The 23,114-nt window shown below is 34.9% G+C and overlaps 2 protein-coding genes across 5 annotated transcripts in view; both read right to left on the bottom strand.

Annotated features, from left to right (window-relative positions):
• The window catches only part of LOC144441141 (potassium channel subfamily T member 2-like), a 229,253-nt gene extending 215,901 nt beyond the window's left edge, over window positions 1-13,352 (bottom strand). For all 4 annotated transcript variants that reach the window (XM_078130675.1, XM_078130676.1, XM_078130677.1 and 1 more), the window contains exon 1: window positions 13,242-13,352. In XM_078130675.1, the coding sequence (XP_077986801.1) occupies window positions 13,242-13,342 (101 nt within the window). In that variant the 5' untranslated portion in view covers window positions 13,343-13,352. The remainder of the gene's footprint in view (window positions 1-13,241) is intronic.
• Window positions 13,353-16,806: 3,454 nt separating this feature from the next.
• On the bottom strand, window positions 16,807-23,007 carry LOC144441020 (calcyclin-binding protein-like). The gene is made up of 6 exons (XM_078130531.1): window positions 22,858-23,007; window positions 21,541-21,784; window positions 21,155-21,251; window positions 20,068-20,167; window positions 19,144-19,238; window positions 16,807-18,276 (listed from the first exon to the last, which is right to left on the bottom strand). The coding sequence occupies exons 1-6, from the start codon at window positions 22,876-22,878 to the stop codon at window positions 17,994-17,996; spliced, it is 840 nt and encodes a 279-aa protein (XP_077986657.1). The 5' UTR covers window positions 22,879-23,007; the 3' UTR covers window positions 16,807-17,993.
• Between the last annotated feature and the right edge of the window lie 107 nt (window positions 23,008-23,114).

Genomic DNA, 23,114 nt, shown 5'->3' with positions numbered 1-23,114 from the left:
AACGCCTTGAATTTGATTACTGTGCAAAACACATTCTCTGTTATAGGCATGAACTCATGTCAGGTCACCACGTTTTTGAAAGAAATCTGTTTCTACATTTTTGCTTTGATGTTAGTTATTTTATTTTAGCAGTTATGTTTATTTTTTTAACTTTGTCATCTTTGTGATATATCTTTGATATTTCCATTCGCATTTATTATATTTACTAAATAAATAAATGTATTGTAAGTCATGGAACTGAAGGGTAATGTATTTATATGACTAAATTACGGGGGGGGGGGGGGGGGGAATAGAGTTGAAATACAGAAGCTGTGATATTGGAACTGAGCAACTGAAAATTGGTATTCTGGATATTGCTTTATTTGAACCCAATGAAGAGTGAAGGAACGCAATTATATGTTCACTACATATGTGTACATGTACATGACGTAGTCAACATAGACGTAACTATGTACCTACATGTACTGGTAGTTACGTATACAACGTATAGTCAACATAGACGTAACTATGTATCTACATGTACTGGTAGTTACGTATACAACGTATAGTCAACATAGACGTAACTATGTACCTACATGTACTGGTAGTTACGTATACAACGTATAGTCAACATAAACAACTACGTACCTACCGGTAGTTACGTATACATTTATACAACGTATCTATGGACAAAACTTAATGACTCATAATTTTTTGGTGTGATTTGGTCATTTTCGTCACCATGGTTACCTGCCTATCAGTATTTCCTTTTGTTTAATACATCATAGTGATGTTGGTTTGTAGCCCTGTAGGTCTTCATATTATCGTTTAATTTTGTATCTTTTCATCACCATGGTTACAAACCCAATGCCTTTTGTTACATTATAGCTCGGAAGTTGGTTGGTAAGGCTTTAAAATATTTTACGGTTTAATTTTTATTTTCCATCACCATGGTTACAATGCTTTTTGTTACATTTACATCACCGTTGTGACGCATGATGTACGTTGGTTGGTTGGTAGGCAAAGGTTTAGATATTAATGATTGGAAACCAAAGACATTGTTAGACTGTTCATTGCGCTGCATGTCAAGATACATCGTTTATAGCTGGTCATACCTCCAAGTCCTAGTATACAAGAAGAGGGCTAGGAGGTATGACCAGCTAATGATGTATCTCAGATGTATCTCGACAGCATACTTGGACAGGCTAAGACATTGTACAAGCTGTTTTTGTACTGTCTTGTTATACATACCAGAAGTTGAATGACCTTTAACAGATTATACTAATGTAAAGACAGTGTGTATAGGCTAAATACAACTGTGTTGGTTATCAAGTTTTGGAATTCCAGAGACAAATTAAGAAGTGTCGGAATGTTAGAATATGATATTATACATAGACTGAACGTTTGCAAAGATGAGATTTCATAATTTTATTGAACATGTTTTAATTATCACGGAGTTCACTTGTGACTTGGTTGGGTCAAAGTCATTTATGTCAAAAATGCATTCAGATGACTGTGTGTGTACTTTGATGTAACAGACAGGCTACATTATTACACGCATAAACCCTGAGGTAAAAACGGCAAAGGCCACAAAATATTGATTACACAATACACACTGCACTGGCAGGGCTTGAATTGAAGCATAACATGTAGGCTTGATAGTACAGGTTGAGCTAATTAGTGCAGCCACAGCTAGTTTTCTATTGAGTTTTAGTCTAGTATTAAACTGTATGTGACAGTAGTGATTTTCTTAGTCTCTCTCTCCACCATCTAGTCAATTGAACAAATTCTGATATAAATGTGATGACATTGTTGTGTTTCTCAGGACACTTACTTTCAAACTGGAGGTTGAGTTTATAGTAAACTGGAGAAAGTAACCAATATTACAACCGTCTGTCAGTGTGTGATGGATTATTACTGACATGCGCTGTTCAGCCTTTCCCCAGCAGATTTTTAACTAGATTTTTGGTAGAATTTGTCCAGTTGATTATACATGGAGAAAGGGATCATAGAGTAAAATGACTGTATATATAGTAACTAGATTATATTGATTTCTGTTATTCTAACAGACTAGCTACCACCTTATAAATTTAAGACTCACACCACCAATACGTTCATGCTATATTAAATGCAAGGAATTCAGCCATCATACTCAACTGTTGTTGGATGTTATCACAACTTTTATTTGCTGACTAAGCCATCTCATAAAGTTCGTAGAATCTATACATACATTGTACATGTACAGTAAAATGATTAGTACTCTATTGATCTAATTGTGAGCCCTGCCACTAAAACTTCAAATTTAGGAGCAAACCCAAGTCAAAACACTTTATGTACATGGACTGTCTACCTTGTCAAGGTGATAGCTATTAAAACATACACAGTGGCTTGAAATTTTTTTTTTTTTTAAATGTAAATTGGAATAAAAATTAAATAAAAATCTCACAAAATATACACTTTTGAACAAATAAATAACCTGGATTGCTTACATACATGTACATGTAACTGATGAGGTGGCTTTCACTCCTATAGCTTGTATATACATTAATACTTTTATTCAGGTTCCTCACACATAAATTCTTGGCTATGGTGGGAAGGTCACTTAGTACCGGTATCATATTTGCTTGTCTGCCATCTAACTATAGTCCAGCATAATTAATGGCTACAGACCAGTCTTCCCTAACTGGGAGAGTGCATGATACTCCCTAAAGCAAGCACGCAACTATAAACAATTCTTAGACTATTCTATGATTATGTACAATGTATCTACCATTCACACTTAGGTAACCAAGAGAACTGTCATGGATACCCTAATGCTAGTATTTATAGATCTTTTGTTTATATGATATATGGTAGAGAAACTGACAACATGCTCCCTACATTTATAATTTATTGCCTCCTTAAAAATGATACCTCATCATCATACCACCCCGGGATAATTAAAGAAAAAGGAACCATAAAAGGTGCAACAGCTAGTCCATATGGATTCATAATATCCATCCCATAGTTTAGTACCAGTGGAAACTTATGTTCTTTGAAGGATTAGTCCGAAAAGATCAGTTTTTTAACTTTTTATGGACAGAGGACATTTTATCTTAACAACATTTAGTTTTTTGAAGTAAGGAAGCAAGCTGTATGACTAGTAGTCAATGGTAAATATATTGGTGCAAGCACTATTTATAGAATTTTTTATTATTTATATAAATCCAGACAAGTCACACTTAATCTAAAGTGAAATTCTTCTGAGATCAAAGAAATTGATAGATGCTGGAAGTGTAACATATATATGGTTATTAATAAAATATAATACACGTAGGAGGTACAAATCAAAAGCAATAGTACTGGTAAATGTTGATACAACATTGATAAGCTATTGAATGGCTGTTGGTTTAATTATAGTCTTAGTAGGGAGACATCTCTGTAAACTAGTTTATTTAGAGATCAATAAACTTGCAGTGCTGTTCTGGGACTTAAAATGTTTACACTAAGTTGATCACAGGGTGATTCGAATCACACAACAGAGGAACCACAAAACCAATTTTGCATGTAATTTGTAAATTTTTAGCAGCTGAATAGCCGACCCAATTGACTGAATAGTCGGGCAAACTGGTCGGTGGCCGGCTTAAAATGAACCTGCTGGCTATTATCCACTTATGTAATCTACCACATTAAAGAACAAGAGATTTAGTTTGCACCCTTCTTTAGGAAAATAGTAAACCAAAGGCTGGATAACCAGTGTTAAACACACCAGATAATTGAAAGGGTGTCACCAGCTGACACAAAGCGTGTACGAGGGGTAATTAATTGAAGACACAAGTACATTTGAAAAAAGTCTGTTGTCCTTTTGTTACCCTGCTCTGTTACATAAACCAATTTTTGAATATTGTATTTCACTATAGTCTTCTGACATTTATGCATATTTATAGTTGCATGTATCAAATCACAACAATACATCCTTTCCTATACAAATTCTTTTCTATGTTCACTAGATGTATTCATTAGAAAAAACAACAACAATTTTATGAATGGAATGTTAATGTTCAACCATAACTCAAAATGACTACAATACATGTGACTTGATTTTCAAGGACTGGAATAATATCATTGTATGTTCCATACAACCCACACAGTCGGTGATAAGGTCATACACTACATATGCTCACTAGAGGACCACTACTCTGATCCTTTACATTTGCTAATAAATACTATTCCAATTTTTCATCCTTATAAAGTCAGCAATCTGGCTATGCATGATAGGAACCATCAATCCCATACATGTACATAATGTACATCTGCTAGCCAATACTGTTGATCACATAAACTGCACAGTCAGCAACAACCACTCACAGCAGCAGGGACCAGCATAACCTTCAGATTTGCTAGTCAATACTAGCACAACTCCAAAGTCAGTTATCAGCCTATTGGGACTACCATTCCTCTGACATCAACTAGCCAATTAATACTAGCACAGCCCCCCCCCCCCCCCACATCAATTAGGCTAGGGACTACCATTGCCCTGACAACTGCTAGCAAATGCTAGCACAGCCCTAGCATCAATTGGGCCAGGGACTACCGCTCCCCTGACAACTACTTACAAATACTAGCACAACCCCAAACATCAGTAATTACATTAGGCCAGAAACTACCACTCCTCTTACATCAGTTTGTCAATAGTGCCCCCTTCTCCGCAGCCAGGGAGTGACAGCACTCGATCATCATGGGCCATCACTATACCTTGACATTTGCACAGGGCCACTCCATCCAACCACTCCCCTAATACCCACAGAGAATAATAATGGCAACAAAATAATGAACACTGAATGTACAGATCGATCCACACAACAAATGATATTTTATGACAACCCTGATATTTGCCATGTACATGTATAGATGTACTTCTATTTCTGTCTTTTTACTGGCCTGGACACCTTTCAGGGTAGCCTGTCACAATTCATTCAATTGTATCCCATGTAAATATCATGCTAATATGATATGATCAACAAACCTATATCATAAAATGTATCCCAAAATAGTAAATACAACATACAATTACATGTACAACAAATATAATTGAACGTAATTACACCTCTTTAGTCAAAGAATAATGAATTTTTTTCCAGTACATCATAATTATCTGCTAACATTTACATATAGCAAGTCTCTTTATTTAATTGTCTATGGGTGTTAGTATTGACTCTTTCTCATTTTCAATAGTTGAACTCAGAGGTGACATCAACCTAAGGTGGTTCTGTGTACTTTTATAAAATACAAGATGATTAATGCAAAGCAAATATGTTTCTACTGGTGCAAATAACTTTAAAAGGGGCATAGTACAGAGGTGAACATTTTTTTCCCTCGCATATTTTAAATTAAGAATAATTGAATTCCTACATTGCTTAAACACAAGTCATCACTATCTTACTTGAAAGATATGTAGTATTTTACTGATTAAACTAATTGGGTGAGTCAATGATGTTTGTAGGTTGGAAACTTAGTAGTAGATGTGTACTCTGCACCTGTTTGTCTGTACCATTCACTTGCAGTTATTTGAACTATTTGTATGTCATTTGTCATTTAAGTCTGGTTTTCTATTTCTGTGGTTGTCTGGCCTGTAGCAGTTACTCATATAGTGGTAGGATTTTTTTGGTGTGTGTTTTTTTATTTTATAAGAAGGAGAATGGAATACATGACAAAATGAAGAACACACAACAACCGAAAAATACATACATGTCCAAATAAGTAATAAGCTGCTCCCATTTATCAATGTGTTTACCAAGTACATTCCTAGAGGATGTTATTCATTTTTCTACTTTATAAATTAAACTAATATTTGACTTGAATCCAATAATAGTAGATGTTATCATTTTTCAACTTTTCATGTCAATTTGTGTATTAATAGGCAGAAGATGAAGAGTAATGTTATAAATAAATAAAATATAATTAAAAATACACATATTTTATTAATTTGCTTTTTATAATATTTACTGATGGCAATGCATCCATAAAATGCATATGGGTTTTCATGCAATTGTGTCAATCAGATATTTAAAGGAAATGATGACATCACAAGTTTGACTGTAACTTTGCAAGAGAAAGTACTAAACTTTATCAAATCTGACATCACCTTCAACTTTCTAGAATCAATGACTCCTGGGTTTTTCATTTTCTATTTCACCACTGAAATCCTATAAAAAATCCTTCTCCAATATACTTGACTAGCGTGCTGGACAAACTTTTCAATTAACAGTTCATTTCACAGAAGCAGTAGCGGGAAATTACTTTTCGCATTATTTCCACATGAACAAATCTATTTTATTCACATCATTTCACGTCAAGTCATGTGTTATATTTCTGTTGAACAGAACGGCGTTCTATATATCTTTGATATTCCCAAGTGGCTTGTTTGTACTTGAGGTGTTTGTTGACACATTTTGGATGGATCATAATCCATCATTAAATCTGACAAAGTGACCAAATAATGTGAATGATAATTACATTGATTAATTTGATTTTGAAACTGCAATCCTATGTCGCTAAGGGAGAGAAGGTATGAGTGAAAACAATATAATATAATATGGTTTGTTCCTCCCTTGTGGTACCAAGCACAATGCAATGAATATTGCAAACATAAAGTGGATGACAACAAAGACTAGTCTTCGTTCGTACAAAACACGACAGTACATGTACCTTAAGAATGTCACTTCTGTGGACACAGCACCTTGAAAGCCTTACTTCTGTGGACACAGCCCTTTGGAAACTTTATTTCTGTGGAGACAGCCCCTTGAAAACTGTACTTCTGTGGACACAGCCCCTGAAAACTGTACTTTTGTAGACACAGTCCCTGAAAACTTTTACTTCTATGCGACTAATGGATATGTATTTCCCTTTCTCTTTATTTAATGTAACACAGATTTTGAAAAATATAATTCATCACCTGTCCCACATATTCGATATCATAATGACATGTCACCTCTGTGCCAGGTTTCAATGAAATTGGATATTGCATGTCAGAGAAATGGCATATGCATGGACGGATGGAGTCCATTGTAACAGCCCCTCCTAAAAAGATCTTTTGAGTTACTGCACATAATCTTAATTGGGAGATCTCGTCAGAAAAAGAAAATGCAAAATATATCAAAGCAATATGAATTACAACTCAAAAACTTTACCAAATATAAAATAATCGACACCTACACAAAAATAAGAATTCTATTACATCATTGTGAGGAGAGAGAAGGTTTATATGTTGTATTTGAAGGCTAAAGGATTATGGGAAATGTGATGTCATCACTAGAGGGGTTCCCATAAACCGTTGCAGGAAATCACCAAAATAGGTCAAACCATGTAGACCCTCCAGGGTGGAGGGTCTATGGTCAAACACATGTTGATTGCAGTAGATTTCAAAGTTGACTTTGTTAGCAAAGTGTTATTTTTTCACCCAAGTCAATAGATCAATCCCAAAAGAAAGAAAGCCTGTAAATAATGTGATTCTTCCATTCAGAACCAAGTCTTTCATAAAGTTTACATAGCTATCCCAGACAAGTGTTTAATTTCCACGTTCTAATTTAAATCTCATCCAACATATGTGGCCATATGGATGAGGATTGGGAACACACTGTTATCATGGCTTCCTACTTGATATTAGAGGATTTTCCTATTAACCTCAGAGTGGTCTGAGTATTAACCAAGCAAGTGGGGTTTCATATCTTTTTTATCACTAAGTAGTGTTAAACTGTTTGTTGCCAATATTTACAAATGTGATAATGTACTCTAAGTCTTACATAACACCAAGTCAACAGTTGTAAAGGTTTCTCTCCCTCACTGGTACTACTTTCGGGCTTTTCAACACTGAAACAAATTCCTGAAAGTTTGAGTTCATTTTCATTTTGCAAGACAAAATCCCACCATCTTTATTTTAACAAAGAACAAGTGACGTATTTTATTGTGCAACTATTTTTCTCTCTCCATGATCACTGTAATTCAAAAGTGTAGTTCACAGCGTAAGATTATTTTCAACAAGTAAATCATATCAGGCAAAGCTAAGCTCAATGTTATATCAGTTGTTATCAGTTTTATTGACCTATTATCAGTGACATTGCAAACAGCTTTAGAGATGCAAACAATGTTTATTATACCCGACTTGCTGGCTCACCAAGTTGGATTTGACTACTAGCACTTGAATGGCTAATACAGGGAAAACCGTCATGAAATATCAATGTGAAACTACATATGAGAAGTCCTTGTTTATGTTTATAATGCATTAATTTGCAAAAGATTAATCACAGACAACGTGGAGGGTCTACGGATTAATAAATGCTTTTCAACTTTTTCAACAATGTAATGAGTTACAAACACAGACTTGGTCTATGTTGTTGCACATTGATTTTTCAAATAGGAACCCATGATAAAATTATTTTATAAATTAAAAATCCAAAATAAAGTCAGCCTCATCAATATGGCCATTTTCATTAACTAGATTTCTAAAATGATTTTAAAGATTTCCGACATGATCACATTCTCGCAAACCACAGTTACATTGTATTTCTACCACTACATTTCCTGTGGGAGGCTCGTTAAGAATGTTGCCGTAAAACAGGCCATGGTTTGCGACGATGACATGATCATAGATATTCCAATATTCCTAATAATATGCCCATGGCTACTCTACTTAATAATAATCTTTGAGTTTAATAACCTGTACTCACTCACCTATGGCTATTTATTTCACGGTAACCTTTTTGTCATGATCGATTTCAAATTAATGTGGAAATGTCAGAAAAATTAATATAAAAGATATCATTTTACTCAGTTAGGTTATCAACTAGTTATTGTAGAAATGAAGTTAATTATATTTCTGCTTACGGCAAATATTACTCGTGATTAAAAGACAAGCACCTACTTTGTATTATGTCATTCTCTGTTGATACATTCATAATATTAAGCTCACTAGCTCAGCGTGTACTTTTCAAAATTCTTTCATTAACTTTTTTACCATTTGGAAACTCCCCCCCCCCCCCCCCCCCGCAATCCTTCTCAATATGGTTCAGTTCTTCTCATTCACTGATTTACCAGTCTATTACATGTAATCATAGTGTACACACTGACTTGATGTCCATATGTAAACAGTAAAGTCAACATTTCTAAGTTTTGTCAACACATTGATGTCCATATGTAAATAGTAAAAGTCAATAAGATAACACTAATGTGACAACCTGGGATTGAAACATTGGCCTTTAATAATATATATTTGTTTCACATTATTAATAAATGTCTTCCTGAGACTCTATCTGTATTTGGATGTTTTCAAACATTTTTTGAAAGTAGGTCATTTATTATAACCAAACCCTTTGAAGACACTATTAAACATACACAGGGGTTTAATACTGCACAAACAATGAGATTTGGCTATCATCCAACAAGCAGTGACCAGTGTCCTCACCAGGGCCATTTAATGTGTCAGAAGTTTGTTGTGATGTACTGATATTTGAGGTGTCATTCCCCTAAGTATTCCTTACTATGTGGTGACTCGCAAGAAAACCTGTTTTTTATCATTTTGACCCAAAAATATGGAGTGAGTTCAGAATGATAAAATGGTTTCTGAGCCTTTAGCTGAAATGGCCACTTCGCAGTGCTGTAACTATGCTAGGTCTTACCTACTACGAGAACTAACAGAGCATAGCGCAGTAACAAGGACATTCTAGTTAACGGATCGCAAACCGTTTTTTATCCTGAACTCGCCCAAGGTTAAAATTCCGTTAAGTGTTATTAGAGGAAATACTGGTTGTTAGACTGCTCATAGAGGTGGTAAGGTACTCCATGGACTGCTTACGTGTAGTCTTACATTGATTAGTCATTTTGAAAAGCTAGACATTTTTATCTATGACATCAGGGAAATTTCCGAACCTACACAGTAGAAGGACTAATTAAGGAAATTATGCATCAAACAATTTCAGTGTAAAAATGGCTGGACAATTGTATGGACACATCTCTCATAAATCTAATTTTAATAAATGGGAGGAAGAAAATTGATATTAAGTGTTTTACTGTAATCTTATTCTCAAATTTGTTGAGTTATAAGTGGCTCCGGAAGATTTGACATCTGTCAATTCTGTCAATTCTCAGTGAATAAGTGTGTCGGACACTGATTTGTAACACTGAGAATGACACAATGACCACAACAGATTAACAGACTAATGGATGGATGGAAAGATGGACATACACATACATTCATCAATTTTTATTTTTTTTTAATAAAAAAAAATATAAAAAAATAAAAAATAAATACACTCATCAATGAATTCATACAAATAACACAAATATATAGACAAACAAAGACAGACAGACAGACAAAGGCTAGAATCAATAACTTGTCCATGAATAAAATTGCCTTTTAGAATAGTAACACTACAAAAAAAATAACTGTGTCAATAAATGAATGACCCACAATTCTATTAACACAAAACTACAATTTGCAGTGTATTTGCATTTAGCTAACATGGACTATGATTAAAACTAACATTGTATTAAAAACCTGAAATCGACATGTTTACTTTCTGTCTGTCCATTACAAATTAATATGTACAATATTCATTGACATTTATTAGGTATTCTAAGAACCCAATAAATGACATCACTGCTCCCATCGTGTCATCATTCAACAAGGGGATATTACTACTTGTGAAACCAAAAAAAAAAGGTCAGTAACCTTAACAACACTGAGGCTACAAACCCAATTAATTAACAGCTAATGAATATTGATCAACGTCAAAATGAGTATGAAATTCTGTCTCAGTTAATTGCAATCTCCAAGTCTATTTACTGTGTGCTAGGTGACGCACCGCAGGTAGCAAAAATGATGATGAGTTTCCTCATGTCTGTGTGAGTAAATAGTCAGGTTACCATGGTTACAAACCATCCAAGGAGTAAATGATGTAAAGTTCAATATTGAGCTAATCTTATTAGGTTTCATACCTACTATAATTTTTAGGTCACAGATAAATATATTTTCGAATTTTTCCCTGATTTAAATATCTTGATTCATTCATTCATTTAATCACTCGGTTAATACATTTCATACTAAATACTAATATACATATGTTTAAAAATTCATTTCCTCTATCATCATACTGTCATTCCCTGTTTAATACAGACAAATATGCATACAATTTTTAATAATTCATTCTCTCTTACCATACAGTCATTCACTGGCTAATACATTTTTCATATTTAGTTATTAATTCATATTTTTAAATATTCATTTTTTTTCATTATTCAGTCACTTGTTCTAACTTATTCAATATTCAATTTTTCATATTAGCCACTACTATATCATATTTTTATATTGAATCTTTATACTTTTTACATTTTCCATTTTTCAACTTTCATTATTTGTCAATATTTCATGTATATTTCAATTATTATCATTTTATCAGTCACTGCCTACTACATTAGAAGTAACGATTTACATATTTCTATATACTTTTTTAATATTAATTTTTTTCGTACTCACTCATTCACTGTTAACACATTTTCATATTTATTTTTTTTATTATTTTTTTATTACTATGTTATAAGCTTAATTAATGAGTTCTATACATTGTATATACATTTTTAATTTTCATTTTTCCATCTTCACTAATTCACTATTAATTTCTTTTCTCTTTTTTTTTAATATTTATTTTTTACATCTTACATCAATTGTGTCTACAGTCTAGTTTCTCCTGCAAGGAAGTTTATCTTACCATAAAATATGAAACATGATGTATTTTGTTGTCAAAATTGTTTGGTTCCAGTTACCCGACCCCCACCTAGTTTATCACTGCCGACCCTAAATATTTTTTTTTATGTATTTGAGAAAAAACAATAAAATATAAAAAATTGTGAAGTCTCGCCAGAAATAGTGGCTGCAGAAACTGACATCAACTTAAAAAGACAACATAAAACTGGCTTTACATCTGATGAGAAGAAACCAATAACACAGACCATATATGGAAAACATGGGAAAACATATCCACCTGAACTAGGCACTCACACATGAAAAAAAAATTTAAATAAAATAAAAATCTACCTACCCTACCTGCTCTTAAATTGAGTGTAATCGGAAACCACACAATTTTTTTAGGCCTAATATGTATTACAGTCTGTAACAAATTTCCACTATCATTAGCTAATTTAATTCTAGTTGATTTTCAGTTGGCTTTGATTTTCTTTGCTTTATCTATTATGTAAGAAAGAAAGTGTCTTCAAAATATACATGACAATAGTGTTTTAGTATTACAACACAAGTCTATACACCACAAAGGATTTACACTTGGTATGTAGCGGAAACACTGTATGTATGTCATCATTTTGACCTTTAAAATGTCAAAAAATCTAAAATTCTAAAAACATTTATGAAAAGTATTTCAAATGTATAACATGAGTAATATTAGTAAGCAAGAACAGAGAACACTAACTTATAAAGAATGACACCTTCCGGTTTTATAACGGATTCTCCGTTCTCGATTACATAATTTTTTGAAAGCATGCATTCTAAAAGGAGCTATAAAGAAACAAGCACACCTCCCTCCTTGGATCAAGAACGTAAAGCACATGTTTTAGCACACGAGTATGACTTTCTGACGTAAGGCGTTCACCATAATAAAATATACGAACAATGTATATAACTTATAAGACCCATAGCTTCATGTTCAGTATACAAACCAAGGTATGAACTCATCCACATGCGATATTCTGCTAACATGTTTGAATTATAAAACTTGTTGCTTCCCTGCCCTATTTCAGAGAATTTGTTTTTTCTGGAACTGACCTTTAAATAATTCAAGTATTTACTCCTATAATAAGCCAGCTTCTAATCATTTAGATCTACTTCGCATGTTGGATAGCTGAATTTTTTAAATTAATGCGTGTAACTAGATATCATGCCACTTTCAATTGACATACTGTGTGGCTACTGAGTTACGCCAGCTCGTTTGGGCGCTTGATTTTGGAGTCTTCGGGCAAATACTGAATGACAGTATCTGTTTTCCTGACAATAGCCAAGATATGTAGAGTGAAACTGCCTAAAAATACGACCGATGCGCCGAAAGACAAAAAGAGAAGCAGAAAGGGGCATCCACGTACACGTACGTACGTGTATTAAAGTACGTCCCATTCGATGCCCGCATTGAGTGGCTCGTGATAGTGATCTGACCTGCAAGGCAAACGAGTGTCCAATCGGGTTAAAAAACAACGCAGAATGAAAATCTGAAAATATAACATACCTGTCTTCTCCTTCTGCAAAGTGGTCCCCCAAAACCAGGTCCCTGAAACGGTATCTTGGGGGCAAAGGCGGCACGGTACCGTCCACAAGTGTGTCCGTCATGACTGCTAATGTGCTATGTTCTGACTAGTTTCACGTTTGTTTTCACTGTCGTTCCGACTCCCCGGTTTTGTCAATATTATTCACAAAGCGATAACCTTTCGCTGACATTGAAAACACAATGCATATGGGTTCACCTATATTAAACTATTTGTGGGTAGGGCTGAACTGTGGTAATAAAAATACGGTGTAATGTTTCGCTCTTCTGCACACCGGAATAATGACAGTGAAAATGCATTAGAAATTTTGCTTGCCTGAAGGAGCCAATATTAGCGGGCTTTACGAAAAGTTTAAATTTGCCATTTCGAAGCGTTTGACGTTGATGGCACTAGTCAGATTTTTTACACTGCAACTCTGCAATATTCTCAAAGTCATCATTCAAATTTGTGTCTTTCCTTCATTTTCTTCAGATCTATTATATATAAACGAAAGAAAACGAGACATTCCCTGTGTTTGAAATTTCTCTCACTAAACTAACTTGAACAGTTGACTAGCTACATCTCTCTCTCTCTCTCTCTCTCTCTCTCTCTCTCTCTCTCTCTCTCTCTCTCTCTCTCTCTCTCTCTCTCTCTCTCTCTCTCTCTCTCTCTCTCTCTCTCTCTCTCTCTCTCTCTCTCTCTCTCTCTCTCTCTCTCTCTCTCAAGGTGGGCCGGGGTCGTAACTCGTAATCACCTCTTTTTTCCTATATTAAACTGAAACAAATTCAAAATCACATTATAAAATCGTAATTTCATGTACCGATAACAACAAATTATCACATTAAAATTTAACATTTTAGTTATTCCGGTCCCTCTTCATAATTAACAATAAAGAAGGAAAAGCTACCAACAAGTATAAAAAGCTGCAGTTAGACTCTTGGGATTAGGTGCACACAAAGTCGTGTCAGAAAGTATATAATTTCAAACTGATGATCAATCACTTACATTAATATTTATATCAATTCATCTGTACAGATGCATATACATTGGGGTGTTTACGACTTTTAATAAATCTAATGACTGATGTTGTCTAATTAATGTACACATTTAAGAGTGCAAAGTAGTCACCGCTGGCAAATAATCGTAAACGACACCTCAAGGTATTGTCGTCATAGCTTGGGTCTACTTATTACAGTGAACAAGTAAATTCATTTATATTACAAAGATACACCTGGTTGTCTCGAGGCTGTCGATTTATCACCATTCCTCTTGAGAAATTAATAATCCCCTGTTTTCCTTTTTGTGTGTGTGTGAAATTTATAATTTGTTATGATGAATGCCTAATATTAACAACACTGAAAATGGCGTGTACGTACGTGCCATGGTTATATATCATGGAAATATAACACCACCATGGTTATATGGAATATTAAAAATTTTGGTGGATTGGGATTTGGGATTCGAAAAACAGTTGTTTATACTAGAAGTACCGAACATTGGTTCAAAAATACGTCTCCCTTCAACCAGAACACGAAACGCTTGCTGTTGTTTCTGTACAATTGATTGCCCCCCCCCCCACCTCCTTTCTTAATCCTTTTATCTCCATTGAATAAAGTTATTCAAAACCATGAAATTCAAACAGGGGCTACTAAATTGTCCACACGGGTAAGAAAAACAAAACATGAAAGTGAGAGAGAAAGCTTGTTGAACCTCGTTGCACCATCGTCGTAATCCACAGCTAGCCTCTTCTACGGCACCGCCAAGGTTAAGAGTACATATTTCGCTGCTTCAACAGAAATATGTACTCTGGCTTGAGGGAATGCGTTAGTGCAAACCACAGACAAGTAACAAACACAGACAAGTAAGAAACTCGCTTATAACAAAAGTCGAAGGTACCGATCTCATGCCATTGTTTGCTATGTAAATCACAAACTCATTTACAATGAACTAATTTTCCATCAGAAAACGATGGTTTTTGACACCTACAAAGGACGTTGTACCTTTTATCGTTGTTCTACAAAAGGATGACAATTCAATAACAACAAAAACACGGCTCTTCACACGTCAACAGTGTGAATACGGATAAGAAAAACAGAGAGAGAAAGCTTATTAATAGTCACCAAAGTTGTGTTAGAAAATAGCAATGCATTATGGGATTGTCTGACGTGAAATCGCGTGTTATCAGTGTGAAATAGACGCTTATGAAGTATGGGGCCTATTCGTGCTATGTCAATTTCTGCTGATAATATGTTGAAATTGATTCCCTTGAAATGTAACTAATGTCTATTTCAATGCCTGTTACCTATTGTTGTGAGTGATTCTGACCTGATGGCAAGTGTTCTCAACAAATTTATCATAGTTTACAGTTTAGAGTAGTTAAGAACACAGTCACCTGTATACTGAAGATCGGTTTACCGTTTGCTGTAGTATGAATTCAACTCAGACATTTCGATGACGTACTTTATTACAGTATAAAAAATTCAAGGAAATCCCTACTGTGCAAGCAACTGTTCTACTATTAACAATGTCAGAAGACACTTTTAATGCAGTAGAATGCATGTGTTGACATTAACATTATACTAGATAAGTTAATCCTGGTTTTATGTAAGAAATTTTTCATTTGAGTAAAAAAGCTTATAAACTCAGTTTGCGCCACTTTCAAATTATTTCTTCATTGTGGGATATGGTTGAAACCATGGTTACAATACTATCCCTGTAAGGTGCCATCTTGAGTTACGGCTAATAAGGGCCTAGCTAGTACATTATTTCATGTACAGTTAGCTAGTATGCATAGAGTCTGTCCATTCATATTTGTGGAGAGCAATGTATTGCTTCTAGATGCAAAATTCTCTTTGGCTTACACTTCGTAGTCTCAGTCACCCAGCCTCACCACTGATGGCTTACTTCATTTCTCTGCTGGGGTGGCTGAAATCAGAACCTAGAGTCAGGGTAACCGACATCACAACTTCAGCGCTCTCATCTAAAACTGCAGACTTCAAAGCTCAGGTAACCATGGTGACCAGAGTTAGATGTGATCACAGATCTACTAACAGCACTCTTGGTGGCACTGCTTGTAAAAGTTGGAAGGCAATAGCTTGAGAAAGTAAATGCTTGCCCAGTTGCATGATGGTTGGAATGCTTGGCAAGGCAAGTGAAATTTTCTGAATCCAAGTGCTATTTAGGATAGCCTTAATGTTGTTTTGGTAATAAATAGTTTGTGTTACTTGACCAAGGGTTCTAATTACTAGTCACATTTTACCTGTTCAGGTCAACAGGATTTGTCAAACTGTCTGTTTGCTGGTTTTACCGTAAGGCAGTGTAGTGGCAATGATGTGATCAAAGAGATGATGTACTGCCTAGCAGAAACGCCAGCAAATAAACAATTTGATAAAGCTGTCGACCTGAAGTGGTGAAACATTACTCATAATTAGAACCCCTGGATGTGTAACAAAATAACTACTTTTTATGCTTCACTGACCAAATAAACATTTTTTTTCTAGCATCAATGATTTCAAGAAGACATAAACCACTGTAAACAGGTTGGTAGAAAAGATTTACTTTATTTTTTTTTCACACAGACTTGATTGTAATATTAACTCAGGACAAAATACAGTACTTTATAGAGTTTGTATCAGTGCTAAGACTCACTACACAAGTCTCAGATATTCCTTGACTATCTGTCATACAGTGTTTCAAATTCAATTGTGGTGTATGGGGTGGTGGTTATTTTAAATTAAAGCATGGCGTAGCATAGAATCAGACATGTGGGGGATTTTTTGGCACTGGTCTTTCACCTACCACGCCTGGCATTTCACTAGTGGTGTTTATTCAAACCTAAAATTAGATTATGATTTCCTGCAGCGATGATTGAATATGGTAATTATGTGATCCTTAAGATAGTTTACCTGTCATCATTGAATAAGTTGCCAAGTTTAGTACCTTTGAACAAGTTCAGTCACTATTTTCTTTCCTTTTCTTTGTATTTCCTGATTTCTGAGTTGAATCGTACAAGTTACTGACTTTTAATTATTGGGATACATTGATACTTAATCTCTGATTCTGAATGCCTTAATTGGTGAATGAAGACTTTAGATCCTATTTATATCATCTCACAACAGGACAAATTTCAAATGCAATAAAAACGTCATTAAGATAAATAGCTGCTAGTGAAATGCCATGTGTGGTAGGGGAAAAGTGAGAGCCAAAACTTCCCCCCCCCCCCCCCCCCCCCCATGACTAGATTCTACGCCAGGCATGATGTAGCATCATAACACAAGGATGGCTCTTCAAACCATCAACTTAAATACAGGTTTGGACATCATGTTTTGCCTTGTAATGGCTTCATAAAATAATGACTATTTTAATTAAACTCCCTGTACAACTTAGGGGCCACTAGTGCACTGTTTACCATGCAGTAAAAGTGTATTCTGATGATAAACCTACCTATGCCACTAGAGGGCACTGTTTACCAAGCAGTATCTTTTAATAGTAAAACTAATGATACATGTCAGCAAATGGCCTCAAAATCAAAGTTATGGAATGTGTATAAAGTAAAAGTTTAAAAGGGGTAACCTCGTTCAAATGTACTGTTCCAATAAGGTAGAATTTTTGTTCTAAAGCAATATCTAGGGTGATTTTCTGACACATATGTCTACACGAATCAACATGATGATCAACATACTGCTCCAAATTAAGCATTTTCCTCCACAGAGGCCAAAAACAGTTCGATAAACCCATTATTTTCCCCCCATTCCACCCAGTCCACCCAAACCTTCCATCATTCCTCCCAATCCACCCAATCCACCAAGTCCTTCCATTCCTCCAAACATATCTCCTCCAGGGGCTCCAGGAGCTCCAGGAGCTCCAGGCATTCCAGGGGCTCCAGGAGTCTTATTCCTTGATTCAGTCCATGCTTTGGCGATACTACGTTTCATTTCATCATCACCTTCATCATACATGTTTTTCATCAGCTCCATGATGGATTCATTTGGGTCTTTGGCTTTGGAATAATCGGGAGATCTGAAATGTAATAGTTTCACATCAATAAATAGTACAATATACAATATGCTGGTTTATAAGAAAGACAAAGGAATGCATAGTTTCACCACTGGAGGCACTGTTTATAAGTGGATTGAAATACAAGAATAATTTTGAATGCTGCATGGGGGGGGGGATAGGCTTGTTACCAGAAAGACAAACGAATATACACTTTCACCACTGAGGGCACTGTTTGGAAGTAGATTTTGGACTGAAAATACAAGAAAAGTTGAATGTTTGAAATACTCTGGTTACCAAAAAAAGTATAGTTTCACCACTGGAAGCAGATTTTTAACCAGAAATGATGGCTGGCACGGTTTATTCAATACTGTAGCATACTTTAAAACTTGTTTTTTCCTATCATTTGGTAACAAAAAGTCAGTGGTATCCAGTATCAATGTCCAGTTCAGATTGTGCTGCTCCTTTTTTTACTGATGTAATTTTTAAGAACTCATTATGTATTGCCATTCAATGCCTAAATAACACAAATGTTGTCTTTTTTTTGTATTTCATGGACCTATTTCAATTTTAATTTTGCGGAGTAAAGACAATGTCAAGTTCATAGTAGATATGCAATCATTTATTGCATCCATATCAAGTATACTGTTTCAATTGGTTTATTACAAGCCTAGCATGTGGCCTTTCTCTAATGTGGTCAATTAGCAAATGAAACAGTATACTTTTACACTTGACATGGATGCTATTAATAATTGTGGTACATACTGAAAATGCTTTAGTTTGGTGCTATGGGTTCTAAATCGTTTAATCTACCAGGCTGATGAACATTTTTGGTGACAAACAAAAATGTTATATTCTGCCTCTTGAGGGCAGCAGACACATGTTACTTACTTTTTCTCCTTTGCCTTCATTTCTTTGGCAGTAACATACTCCCATGTTGCTTTATCTTTCTTCTTAAGAAAGACTATTAAAGTATCTGTTTTTACCTAGTGGTGAGGTGAAAAATAAGCAGGACTTGAATATCAGAATTCAAAGGACCCTACAGTGAATGTACATGTATCCACTAACATTTTGAAGAACAATGGCATCAAGTAAGCAGTTTTTGTGGGGAAGCATGGCATGCAAATTCACTTTGTTTAAAGCGGCAATATGGATGATAAATGAGTATTTATATTGGATTTTTAATTTGCAAAACAACCTTACTATATTATTCTACTTGGAAATACAAATGTTAATGTGAAAGAACATTTATCAAGTCCATGCTTATAACTCAATAAATTGAAAAAATCTAGAAGTGTGTAAAAAAAAAGTTTGTTATTGCACGTACAGGAACAAACACTTTTACACATTTTTCAATGTTTTGCAACTTTTTTAGTTATAATCTAGGACTTGATAAATGTTCATTCACAATGTATTGTCAACTAGAAAAATAGCCAAGCATTGGTTTCATTCACTTCCACTATCAGTATGGAGTTGGCATCGATCCAAACTTAGGTTGAAGTGACAAACAAGACTTGTTTAATAGTCAACTTTCCTTAAACGACAACTTCAACAACAATAGAAACAGTCAACAATATTCGTGACAGAAATTGTCTTGCAAGTCACTCAGTAATAATGCTTAAAAAATTATGACTTTGAAGATTGTGTTTAGAAAGATTCTGTTGTACAATCCGATCGAAAGCTAATATGAAACTTTCCACAGAATTGGAACAATGACTTCTAAGGCTCAGAAAAGATATTTTTTTGTAGTACTACTAGTCATATCTCATCTTGTTAAATTCACTGGATGAATTAATATAACGTACTACTACTTACTTTGAAATGACTGTCTACTGGTAAAATTGGTTTCAGTAAATTATTGATAATAAGTTCATGATTCTTGCCATCTAAACTTCCTACAAATACATTTACAGACCTGTAAGAAAACACATACAATGTTAGTTATCTAAGAAAGAGTTTTATCTTTCATTTTCTAAGTGCAAGATGATGAGCAACTTTTGATGAATGTCAACTCTTTTTATTTTAAACTTGTACATATATTCCAGTGTTCTCCCCACTATAGAGTAAGCATGGTGACAGTCCTTGCCATCTAGGCCATCATGCTTGGTAGGTTTCTACCCGTGCTTCAAAAGTGTTCTACCATCCTTGAGCTTTAGTAATCTTTGAATGACAAAATCACAATAATATTTTGACAAGAATAGAAATGGCTGATCCCCAATGTACAGGGGTCTATGTGTTAAAATAAACATGTCAGAGTTTGTTCCAGTGTTGAAGACATGCATATTATATGCTGACCACTATGCAAACCAATAAGCAATTTTCCATGCTATTCTTATGTAAATTAATATGCAAATTACCTACCATCCCTGCAATCCATCCTGGGGAGAACACTGCACTCACACCAGGTATTTCATATCACCCCAACCAACTATGTCTCAACTAACTGGTAGTGCATGGTAGCCGATCAAAATTTTATCATCACATAACACTTACAAATAAGTAATCAAAAGTCATCAAGAATACATCCATTTTTTATCTCTAAATTTAGCAAATTTCCTACATAATTTAGATTTGCAGCATCAGTTGATTTTTGGATCAGTTATGTTTATACACAATTGGTACTATACCATGCACAAGCCAAGTTATTGTCTTTGAACAGAAAATATGGATTTATATACCCTGGTAATTCTACATTACAAGAACCTGTGTCTATGTGTATGTCCCTGGTTCTGAGATGCTCAAAAAATATGAGTCGAAACGTTCCGAACTGCCATTATTTTTCCAGGTGAATAACAACAGTTAGGTATACATTATTGATTATTTTGATGTAATCATTCTGTTTGCATTTGTTTGTCTTGGTATAAACCTTCCGACAATAAGAAGACTTGTATTAATTACTTACACATCATCATACTTCACTTTGCAATTTTCTTTTGGTATTGTGTGAACACCCTTGAGAGTAATGTAGAGTTTGACAAACTTCTCTGACTGATCCCAACCTGCACAAGAAATGAAAACCATGAATATCACAGTACCATATGTTGTGTGAGTGCCACTGTGATGGTGGCATAATTGAGGATATTTGCAGGAACAGCTTTTCAGTATTCTCGGTGGTCGTATTTAAAATGTGAAGAAAGAAAGTATTTTCATGGGTTCAAAGTTATGAATAAAAAAATCTGTTAACTTCTGTACTCACAATCGAAACATTTCTGAAATATGCAAACTTTGAGATTCGTTTTTTTTCCAAACACTGACTTTAGCAAGTAGAAATTAAATGCAAGTACATACCATATGATGTAATTTTCACTGTATAGACACGTGTCTTGGTTTCTGGTTTTGGTGCTGCAACTGTTGCTTCACCTCCTTCTGCTCCAGCCTGGTCACTATTTGTTTTATTGCTAGCTGCTATTTCATCCTCTTTCTTTTTTATTTGAGTCTCAATTTTCCGTTGTTCTATTGATAAAATATCCTTGACTCTCTGTCGTGTTGAAAGACCAAGTAATTTTTTCACCTCCTCGCAGTCAAGTTTCAACTGAAAGGAAAACAGAATGAAGGTACAAATCATCCAAACTTCTTTCTCAGATTTAAGATATTTTGTACATGAATAAATGTTCATAGACTCTGGGTTCATTTTCACTGAAATCTCATCAGCACTGTCAAGGATTTACTACAGTGGACTGCTATATCAATGGGGTGATGAGATGTCAGTGAAAATTTGGGTTGTAGCCTATGAGAAGAAATTTTCAAGACATTCATGTAACTGGAAATAGTCTTGTTGTAACAATACAGACAAAGGAATTCACTATCACCATGCAGTTCTTCCTCAGATAAAGGTTCCATTCCGTTGTTTGTTTTTTCTGTATCTTTTTTTTTCTCTTGTTGTGATTTGTGTATGTTTATTCACCTCTTCCAGGATTCGGAGTTGATGGTGAAGTTAGCTGGATGAGCCACTATTAATGTATCATACATACTTAAAAGTAAAACAAGCCCATTATAGATTGTAGAACAAGTCATGCCATGCAGCCAAATTGGGGTATCCCTTTCTTAGATTACCTGATAGGGTGGCAGCACGTCATATTTTACAAAATATGTAATTACATATGGATGTACTTGTAAGTTGTATTGTTCACTCAATGATGCTAGCAGAGATTATGAAAAATTAAATTGTTTCTTGATTCGTCAATATTTTGTGCCACATATTGAGAAGAATCCTAATGTTATCAATCACGTAATAGCAGAATGGGTATATGATAACGACAATATCATAAATAAATGATGTTTCAGTTTTTACTAGAATGCTGTGACCTTTGACCAGACAAATGTCCGTCTTTCACAGATTCTCCCCATACAGTGTATAAGTGTATGTTCATACTGAATCGAGATCATTCTCCTCACTGCAGCTTGTACAGAATTGGACGGTTGCTTAGACTTTCATAGACTGTGACATGATTTTTTCGTCTTCTGCTTTGTTTGAAATTTATAGTACAAAATTGTGTACTGCCGACAAGCATGTGAGCACGTGTGTAACAATACTAACATAGAGCACGTTGATGAAATAACCCGGGACGATTGTTTCCCCTTTGTCTTGTGTGAGAAATGACTTACCTCTTCCAACGCCTCTGCCATTTTGTGTCGGTAAATGTTAAAATGGCACCAAATATATTGAAACTACCGCTTACTTCGCTTTCAACTATAATCAGGTTTGATCAGTAACGCCAGTGCAGCACGTTCGAGACCACAGATTACTTCCGGAATGTTCTGTTGACCGTCGTTTTAGCTCAACTTAGAGGGCGCTCGTCCTAAAAAAGATTGAAGGGGGGGGGGGGTACAGGGACATGACAAACCTTTTTGTTTTCTGTTTG

The sequence above is a fragment of the Glandiceps talaboti genome, chromosome 10 (assembly GCF_964340395.1).
Source record: "Glandiceps talaboti chromosome 10, keGlaTala1.1, whole genome shotgun sequence".
NCBI lineage: Eukaryota > Metazoa > Hemichordata > Enteropneusta > Spengelidae > Glandiceps > Glandiceps talaboti.
Note: the sequence above shows the minus strand (reverse complement) of the source record. Positions and strands in the feature narration are given on the sequence as shown.